The sequence below is a fragment of the Mus caroli genome, chromosome 18 (genome assembly GCF_900094665.2).
Source record: "Mus caroli chromosome 18, CAROLI_EIJ_v1.1, whole genome shotgun sequence".
In the NCBI taxonomy this organism is placed as follows: Eukaryota; Metazoa; Chordata; class Mammalia; order Rodentia; family Muridae; genus Mus; species Mus caroli.
Genome location: NC_034587.1, coordinates 39,278,232 through 39,288,232, shown reverse-complemented (window position 1 = coordinate 39,288,232; position 10,001 = coordinate 39,278,232). Strand labels below are relative to the sequence as shown.

Below are 10,001 nucleotides of genomic sequence, written 5' to 3'. Positions count from 1 at the left end.
CGTTGCGGATGGTTGTGAGCCACCATGTGGTTGCTGGGATTTGAACTCTGGACCTTTGGAAGAGCAGTCGGGTGCTCTTACCCACTGAGCCATTTCACCAGCCCCAAATTCTTACTTTTAAAGAGTAATTTTGGTAGTTGAATTTTTATGGTTTTGGTTGCATACCATATGTATATTCGTTCAGTGGTCTAGACGTGTGCATGTTCAAAATTTGTGTGTTGGTGGAAAACATTAAAAGGATAGTGCACTAGAGTTGTTCAGTGACGGAATGTCTGGTGTTCTAAAGCTGGGAAGAGAGAAATAGTGCTGCTGTTAAAGTTAGCATTTTGTGTACATCTACCATTTATGTCTATCACTGAGATTTGACTTCCTTCCTGCAGTTTGCAGTAGGATACCAGAGATTAAAAGGAAAAAGCTGTCTGTTTCCCTTTGGGTTACACTGTACCGGTATGCCTATTAAGGTAAGATTGCATAGAGGGCTGGTTCTTCTCTTTAGCTTAGAGTAACAGTAATGCCAGATCCTTAGTCTTCGAATTGGATTTTCACATTATACCAAATGAGTTGAATTTGTTATAGTGGAAATTAATTACAAAAACATCAGAAGGGCCAGTGAGGTGGCTTGATGGGTAAAGCACTTGCCAAGCAAGCCTGAAGGCCTAAGTTTGGAGGCCCAGAATCCACCTAAAAGCGGAACATGCAAACGTATACTAAGTTCACTGTGCCTCTTCCAGGGCATGGGAGCACAAAATCGCCAGAAGCTCGGGGTCAGTTAGCCTGGCATGTGGAGCAGTCAATAAGAAAGCTTATCTCAAGATGGAGGCCCAGGACCGACCTGGGGTTGTCCACACATGTGCTCATGCATGTGTCCATACACACTACCTGAAGAAGAGCTTAAGTAAAAGTATACATTAGGCAAGGCAGGTGTGCTCCTCTGGAGGTTGACACAAAAGGACACTGAGGGTTTAAGGCCAATCCGAACCACACTGTGTGAGCCTGTCTCAGCGAGAAGGAAAAGCACACAGAACACAGAAATGCACAAGAGATTTCTGTTTGTTTTTCGATGTGTTTTGAGTAATTTATACTTTCATATCTGTTGGAATTGGGTAATTACTTTTAACAAGTAACATGTACAGTGATGTATACATTTGTACACACAGAACGACAAGATAATATATATCATATTGTGACCAATTTTGCAAGTTTGTATCTTCTTTTGTTGCTGGTGCATGGCCATGCACACCTTTAATTGCAGCACTTGGGAGGCAGATGCCGGTGGATGTCTTATGAGTTTGAGGTCAGCATGATCTACACAGAGACTTTCAGGCCAGCCAGGTCCACAGTGATACCCTGTCTCAAAAAAACCAATCCTAGCACTCAGGAGGCAGAGGCCAGCTGATCTGAGTTTGCAGTAGCCTGGTCTCTACATAGTGAGTTCCAGGCCAGCCAGATCTACATAGTGAGACCCTCTCTCAAAAACAAAAATCAAAACAAAACAAAACAAAAGCTTATTTTAGAGGTAATTCCCAACGGAAAATGGATCAGAAAACTAGAATTTAAAAGATTCTTTTCTCTTTTTTTGAGACAAATACCTACAAAGACACTTTGTAGGCTATGGCTGTTCTGGAACTCATGTAGACCAGGGCTAGCCTGAACTCACAGAGCTCCTCCTTCCTCTGCCTTCTGAGTGTTGAGATTAAAGGCAGGAGTAATCACAACTGGCTGAAAACAATTTTAAAAGTAATAGAATTAGGATTTTTTTTTTTTTTTTTTTTTTTTTTTTTTTTTTTTTTTTTTTTTGCTAAGTTGACAATTTCTCATGTAGCCTTGAACTTGCTGTGTAGCGTGGATGACCTGCCTCTGTCTCCTAAGGGCTGGAAATACAGGTGGCACCGTCATGCCTTGCATATGTGGTGCGGGGTTGTAGAACCCAGGGCTGAGTGGCTGAGGTGAGCACTGTGATGCCCAAGCTGTACCCCAGCCCAGGAACTTCTTATTCCCTAGCCTGTTGTTTTGGCAGATGTCCGACTTGCAGAGAGGTGAAAGAATGGCACGGGAATACATAATACTTACAGTCTGCTGCCTTTCTTTGTTTGTAATGTGCATCTCTTTCCCATAGTCTGGATCTCACTTGTAGCATGCATCTTTCTTTCCCTTATAGCATGCATCTGTCTTGTAGTGTGTCCCCCTCTGGAGAGCAAGGTCACTCTGTGCATCACTGCAGTCATGTCATCTCCTTTTGACTTAGCATGATGTGATATGTCACCTTCTACTCTGTTGTTAGATTTCTTTGGTCATCTCAGGATGGCTGCATTTTTAGTTTTTTTTGTGGGTTGGGCTTTAGACTTTTCAGTTGGATTAGATACTTTGAAAAGATACTACATAGACGGCATAAACTTCCCACTGTGTCACATCAGAAAGCACACAATGGCAGCCTGTCCATTTTAGTAATATTAAATATTAATAGTAATATTAAAACATGTGACAGAGTTCCTCATTCTAAGGGCATCTTCTTTTGTAATTTAAAAGTAGCCTAGCCATGAGATGGTGGTGTACGCTTTTATTTTAGTACTCGGGAGGCAGAGGCAGGTGAATCTCTGAGTCCGAGGCCAGCCTGGTCTACAGAATGAGTTGCAAGATTGCCAGGGCTACACAGAGAAACCCTATCATGGAAAAAAAAGTTTTGGGGGACAATGGGACTATAATTGTGAACTTCTGGATGCCCTAGTATTCAGTAACCTGTGGTTTGAACATCTTTTGATGATCCTGGCTTACTTTAATTACTGTATTTGTGTCTGCAAAATGATTTATTTATTTATTTATTTATTTATTTATTTATTTTGTATATGTGTGTGGTATGGGGAGCTGAATCCAGTATTTGTTCTCTAACACTGGGTCACACCTTCACACCAATGGTAGTGACTCGTTCCTTTCAGTACTGGATTTTGAGGCAGGGTCTTATTTTACAAGTAAGTAGTCTCCATACCTCGATTACATTCATATTTCTTTCTATTTAATTTTTTAAAAGATTTATTTATTATTCTATCTAAGTACACTGTAGCAGTCTTCAGATGTACCAGAAGAGGGCATCAGATTTCATTATGGATGGTTGTGAGCCACCATGTGGTTGCCGGGATTTGAACTCAGGACCTTCAGAAGAGCAGTCGGTGCTCTTAACCACTGAGCCATCTCTCCAGCCCTCTGTTTAATTTTTATGTTGAGACAGTATTGTTAAATTGCCCAGGATGGCCTTGAGCTTGCAATCCCCCTGCCTCAGCCCCCAGAACAGCTGTTATGTGCCCCACTAGGTTCAGTTCAGATAATACCTTTCTAGTTGTATCTTGCTTATGGACTGACACTCTTCTGGATGTGAGAGCTCTTCCTTACTCTCAAAATTTCAGTCCTGTCTTTTCGATGGTTTTTCTGTTTTGGAAGTGAACTCATAATATAACTGGGAAGAGCTATGGTGGATAGCACAGTTCTGTAGCTTCTTAGCTTATACCCTTAGATACATCACTTCATGTCAGTGTCTGTTCTCTTACTGTGTGTCCTGTCTACGTAGCAGGGATCCTCATAGCTAATTTCTATTATGCTAGCTCTGGGTAAGCATTTACCTTCCACCACAAAGAAAGTAATCTTTAAAGTGAGAAACTGTTACTAGTATTGTTACCCTATAATGATTGTGTTTTATGTGTCTTTGCGTTTCTGCTGTTCAGTGTATCAGTATACTTCATTGAGTACTGTAGATATTTTTTTTCTTTTTTCTTTTTTTCTTTTTTAAAGATTTATTTATTTATTTAATTTATATGAGTACACTGTAGCTGTACAGATGGTTGTGAGCCACCATGTAGTTGCTAGGATTTGAACTCAGGACCTTCGGAAGAACAGTTAGTGCTCTTAAGCACTGAGCCATCTCTCTAGTTCTTGTTTTTTTCTACTTTTTTTTCCCCAATTTTTTAGTAGGTATTTTCTTCATTTACCTTTCAAAAGTCCCCTATACCCCCCTTTTTTAAAAATTTTTAATATTTTTTATTACGTATTTTCCTCAAACTCCCCCCCTTTTTTTTTTTTTTACTTTTTTTAATCTTTATTTTTTCAGTCTTTTAGTCCAGCCTTTATCACCCCCCTCCCCAGTCCGCCCTCTGATTGTTCCACATCCTTTACCTCCCCTCCCTGCTCCCACTGTAGATAGTGAATAAAATGCAAACTATACCAGTGGATTTTGAGGTGTGTGATTTACATCTTTCCTACAGTGATACTGTATTTAATGATATGTATGTCTATACATATGCTGCACAGCATTTCAGAAAGCCGATTTTAGTTGGCCTTGGAAACAGCATTATCTCCTTGAGTTCTGAACTTGGCTCTCCCTGATGTCTCGGTACAGGCATGCGCTGACAAGCTGAAAAGAGAAATAGAGCTGTATGGCTGCCCTCCTGATTTCCCCGAGGAAGAAGAGGAAGAGGAAGAAAGCAGCGCTAAACCTGGAGATATAGTAGTGAGGGATAAAGCCAAAGGGAAAAAGGTCTGCTGGTCATTATGTTTCGGCTATCTCGGCTGAGCTGATGTTTTCATTGTTTGGTTTATTTGTACATAACCAACATGACACTGTACCTGACACATGAGATGTACTTGGTAATTTAGAGACAGTATTGAATCAGGGCTGTTTAGATGGTTCAGTGGGTAAAGATCTTCCTCCCAGCAGTCCATTGGTTCTCTGGGAGAGAGAGACAGAAGAATCCTTAGAAGCTGTGGGACAGGTACTCTGGAGTCACATCATCGAACAACAAGCAGACCCCGTCTCAAGCAAGCTGGAAGGCTAGAGATGCTTCTAGAGGTTGTCCTGGCTTCCGTGGGTACACCAAAGATACTGATGAGGAGGCACACAAACATGCGTCATACATGTACCCACAAAGATGAAAACTACACTAAATCAAAGGATCCATGTTCTATTCCCGGTTCCCTCATGGTGGCTTATGATCACCATAACTCTAGTCCCTGATCCCCTCTTTTTTTTGCTTCTGGGTACCTGCATGCACACAATACACAGACATCCATGCAGGTAAAACACCTATATACAATATCCATTTTTTAAAAAACTCAAAATTCATCCGGCTTTATTGTTTTCACTCTAATTATATATTGAGTTTCAAGACCGCGTAGAGTTCCAGCATAACCTTTGCCCACCTCCCCTCATGTTGCTCTTCTGTACCTATGATATAGCCGTTCTTCCAAGCAGCTAGCATTAATGCAGTGCTGGATAGTAAACTGAGAGTTCATCTGAAGGTTTTTTTAAGAAGAGGACTTTATTTTTTTTAAAGATTTAGTTTTATTTATGTGTAAGTGTGTGTGTCTTTATGTGGTATGGTATATGCAGATGCTTACAGAGTCTGGAAGAAGGTGTTGAATCCCCTGGAACTGGAGTTACAGGCAGTTGTGAACAGCCTGACATGGTTGCAGGGAATCAAATGTGTATCCTCTGCAACAGTAGTATGCACTCTGAGTTGCTGCGCTATCTCTACCCTTCTTATTTGAATTAGAAATTGTGTGTGTGTGTGGGTGTGTGTGTGTGTGTGTACAAGGGCTACACAGTGAGACCCTTTCTTAAAAAGAAACAAACAGAATTACCTACCAAATGGGATTACTAAATTACAATTACTGTAGTCCTGGGATGCTGAACAGTGGTTGGGCATGCTTTAACAGAGTTTGTGTTTGTTTTCAGAGCAAAGCTGCTGCCAAAGCAGGATCTTCTAAGTACCAGTGGGACATTATGAAATCCCTTGGGCTCTCTGATGAAGACATAGTGAAGTTTTCTGAAGCAGAACACTGGCTTGATTATTTCCCACCACTGGCTGTTCAGGATCTGAAGACTATAGGTTTGAAGGTATGCCATCACCTGCGGTTAAAGAAAAGTAAAAGGCATTTATTTTGGTATCATTTAAAAATATATGGAAAGCTTAAATTTACAATAATATATTCTGGCAGAATGTCACCAGTAATTTGAATTAGATTGGCAACTACTGGGACTTAATGTAAAGAAAAAAAACCTTCAATATCTGTCTTATCAGAATAAATTTATTAGCAAATGGTAGAAAGGGATTTTGTTTAAAGAATATGAAGATACCAGTGTTTAACTTGAGTTTGTTGACTATTACTTAATTATTCCTTTTAAATTTATTATAAATCTTACATGTTAGTTAATATGTAAGAGTGGTTTTATTTTGGTTTTTGTTTTTCTAGACAGTTTTTCTCTGTATCCCTAGCTGACTTGAAACTCTGCAGAACAGGCTGACCTCAAACTCAGAGATCCTCTTGCCTCTGCCTCCTGAGTGTGGGGATTAAAGGTGTGTGCCACCACCCAGCAGGTATGTGTACTTGTCAATTAAACAAAATATTTTAATGATTTATATATGGAACTGGAAATTTTTAAATACACAATCTAGTTTTAAGTTGGAGTAAAGAGTAGGAAGATAAACACCTGACTCATAAGAATCCTTGTTTATAAGAATTATCTTTTTGGGCTGGAGAGATGGCTCAGGGGTTAAGAGCACTGACTGCTTTTCCAGAGGGCCTGAGTTCAATTCCCAGCAACCACATGGTGGCTCACAACCATTTGTAATGGGATCTCATGCCCTCTAGTGGTGTGTCTGAAGAGAGCGACAGTGTACTTATATACATAAAATAAAAAAGAATTATCTTCTCCTGCTCTCCCTCTAGGTAGACTGGCGGCGCTCCTTCATCACCACGGACGTGAATCCTTACTATGATTCCTTTGTCAGGTGGCAGTTTTTAACTTTAAGAGAAAGAAATAAGATTAAATTTGGGAAGCGGTGAGTTCGTTTTCTTTCAGTATAATAAACTAAAAATCATAATTCCTGCATTACAGTTCAGTACATGTGTCCTGTGTCTACCCATCTGTCATCTGTATGCCTGCCTTATCTCTTTTCTCTTTTTCATCACTCTCTTCTTGTTTTGTTGTATCTTTTCTTTATTCTTGCCAGTGTCTTATTTTTTTTATTTTCATATTTTTTGTGTTGAATTTAGGACCCTGTACCTCCTTAACAGGTATTTTGTCACTGAGCTACATTTTCAGGTTCCTACTGGTCAGGGTCTTAATTGCTCTTGAGGTTTTTACTATTTATTTATTTATTTAATTTTCAGCAATTAGAACAGAGAGAATGGGATGATTCTGTTCAGTATTCCTAGCAAACCACTAGCAACATTATTTCATTTGTGTTTTGGCTTATACTTCTATGTGTAGATCAAGTAAAAGTGACTTACACTCGTATGTGACTTGATCTTATGGCTTTGTTTCATGACAGAGGGCTAAGGTTAGTCCGTAGCCTTCAGTGGTGCTCCCTTTCCTGAAGGTGGAGACATTAATAGCTATGCTTACAGACCCACTCATCAAAGCTTGAGTAGAAGATTTCGGCACTGGCTCAGATGATTCCGTTAGCCGTAACTCACACTTGTATGGTATTATTGACATTGATTGACAAATTGCAGAGTAACTTGTATAATATGATGGTATTTACTGCTTATTGCTCTTTTTTTTTTTTTTTTTTTTTTTTTTTTTTTTTTTTTTTTTTTTTTTTTTTTTTAGGTACACTATTTATTCCCCAAAAGATGGACAGCCTTGCATGGATCATGACAGACAAACTGGAGAGGTGATTATCTTGGACACCAAATAGTTACTCTAATACTCTTTAGTGAGGCCACACCAAGAGTACTCTAGTTAGTAGAGGAAGAGTTAATTCCTGTATGCCAGAGTCTATGTCAGAAATTACAGGCAGATCCCTCCATGGCTAGCAGGTTAAATCCATATCTATTCCCTTAGACCTTTGTCTTGTTTATTTGTTTAGGGTGTTGGACCTCAGGAATATACTCTGGTCAAACTGAAGGTGCTTGAACCATATCCATCAAAATTAAGGTAGGTTTGTTAAAAATTATTATTATTGTTATTTTAAATATTTTTAAAGATTTATTTATTTATTTTATATATATGAGTACACTGTAGCTGTACACATGGTTGTGAGCCTTCAAGTAGTTGTTGGGAATTGAATTTAGGACCTCTGCTCGCTCCGGTAGGCCCCGCTTGCTCTTACCCAAAGATTTATTTATTATTATAAATAAGTACACTGGTGCTGTCTTCAGACACACCAGAAGAGGACGTCAGATCTCCTTATGGGTGGTTGTGAGCCACCATGTGGTTGCTGGGATTTGAACTCAGGACCTTTAAAAGAGCAGTCAGTGCTCTTACCCGCTGAGCCATCTCGCCAGCCCTAAAAATTATTATTATTATTATTATTTTGGGGGCTGGGTTTTGCTTTGCAGCCTAGTGCTCTTACCTCAGCCTTCTGGGTACCGAGATTACAGATGCTACTATGTCTGGGTTGATTTATCATTTGAACAATCAGGTAACTATGAGAGAATCCTCATTTTTAATATAAATATGTGGTTTTTTTGTTTTTTGTTTTTTCCTTAGCGGCCTGAAAGGGAAAAATATCTTCCTAGTAGCTGCTACACTCAGACCTGAGACTATGTTTGGGCAGACAAATTGTTGGGTTCGGCCTGATATGAAATACATTGGGTTTGAGACAGCAAATGGAGACATATTCATCTGTACCCAGAGAGCAGCCAGGAATATGTCATACCAAGGCTTCACCAAGCACAACGGAGTGGTGCCGGTTGTGAAGGAGTTAATGGGAGAGGTGAGTTGGGGAGCATACTCTCTGTTTTCATTGTACACTTAGGGGGAAGAGTTACCAGTGAAGCTTGGAGAAACATCAAAACCTTGGTGTTTAGACTATCCGTGAGGGCATGTGTGCAGGGCATTTGTGCTTTGTTGACTTATTACATGTGTCTTGGCTTCAGCAAGCCCCACCCAAGTCAAGGCATAGAGCTAGCTGTCCTAGTGTTCTCTCGAAGGCTCTGCCATGCTGAATCCTCACCCTCCAAAGGGGCCAAAGGGGCCTCTGCCCCTCTTCATCCCTGCTAAGCGCTGTAGTTGAGCTTGACATAATGGAACCATTGTGTGTGTCCAGCCAACCCCAGCATTCTGTTTGTGTGCCTTTTTCTTTACTGTATAGTAGTAACTGCATGATCCCTAAAGTCGTGTTTTTGGAGTTTGTTTCAACTTAGTAAGTATTTGATTGAGAAATACCTAGTTCTTCCTTGGGCTACTAGCTCCGGGAGAATAATGGTTTTGAAAACATTGCCCATTTCCTGAGATTAGAATGAGAACGGCTTTTCTCCTATTTAGTAAATGATGTCCTTGCTTCCTTATACATAACCTTTACAGGAAAAATGTGATAGACTACTGTCTTGCTTTTAGTTGAGTTTTATTTTTTATTTATGTTGTAGTTTTGTTGTTGTTGTTTTTTTTTTTTTTGAGAAAGGCTCTTATGTAGCCCAGGCTATCATTAAGGTTGCTACATAGCCAGTGATGACTTTAAATGTCCTGTCTGCCTCCTGAGTGCTGGAATTACAGGCATGTGCTGTGACACTTGGTGTTATATGATGGCGCAGATTGAAGGGTTTCCTACGTGCTGGGCAAACCCCGTACCAGCTGGGCTGTAGCCCTAGCCATTTCGTTTTCTCTTTGGTTGTATTAGACATCTTATTGGTAGCCTGACCTGGTCTTGAACTTGTGGCAGTTCTTCTGCCTCTGCCTGCCAAGTCCTGGGATTGTAGCCACTGTGCTCACCTCATACTTTGTAAACTTTCACAGGATTCAGAAGTCAAAAGATGGCCAGGCATGGTTGTGCATGCCTTTGATCCTAGCACTTGGTGAGCAGAGGAACATGGATCTCTGTGAGTTCGAGGCCAATCTGGTCTACAGAACGAGTTCCAGACAGCCTAGTGGTATTACACAGAGAAACCTTGTCTCAAAAACAAAAACAAAAAAAGAGCCGAGGGTGGTGGCGCACACCTTTAATCCCAGCACTTGGGAGGCAGAGGCAGGCGGATTTCTGAGTTCAAGGCCAGCCTGGTCTACAAAGTGA

At 40.3% G+C, this 10,001-nt stretch overlaps 1 protein-coding gene across 1 annotated transcript in view; it reads left to right on the top strand.

The window, feature by feature from the left end:
- The window catches only part of Lars (leucyl-tRNA synthetase), a 64,241-nt gene that overhangs the window by 12,950 nt on the left and 41,290 nt on the right, over positions 1-10,001 (top strand). Inside the window, exons 4-10 of the mRNA XM_021150615.2 lie at positions 381-461; positions 4,385-4,522; positions 5,720-5,881; positions 6,715-6,827; positions 7,601-7,664; positions 7,860-7,927; positions 8,483-8,708. Of these exons, the coding sequence (XP_021006274.1) occupies positions 381-461; positions 4,385-4,522; positions 5,720-5,881; positions 6,715-6,827; positions 7,601-7,664; positions 7,860-7,927; positions 8,483-8,708 (852 nt within the window). The remainder of the gene's footprint in view (positions 1-380; positions 462-4,384; positions 4,523-5,719; positions 5,882-6,714; positions 6,828-7,600; positions 7,665-7,859; positions 7,928-8,482; positions 8,709-10,001) is intronic.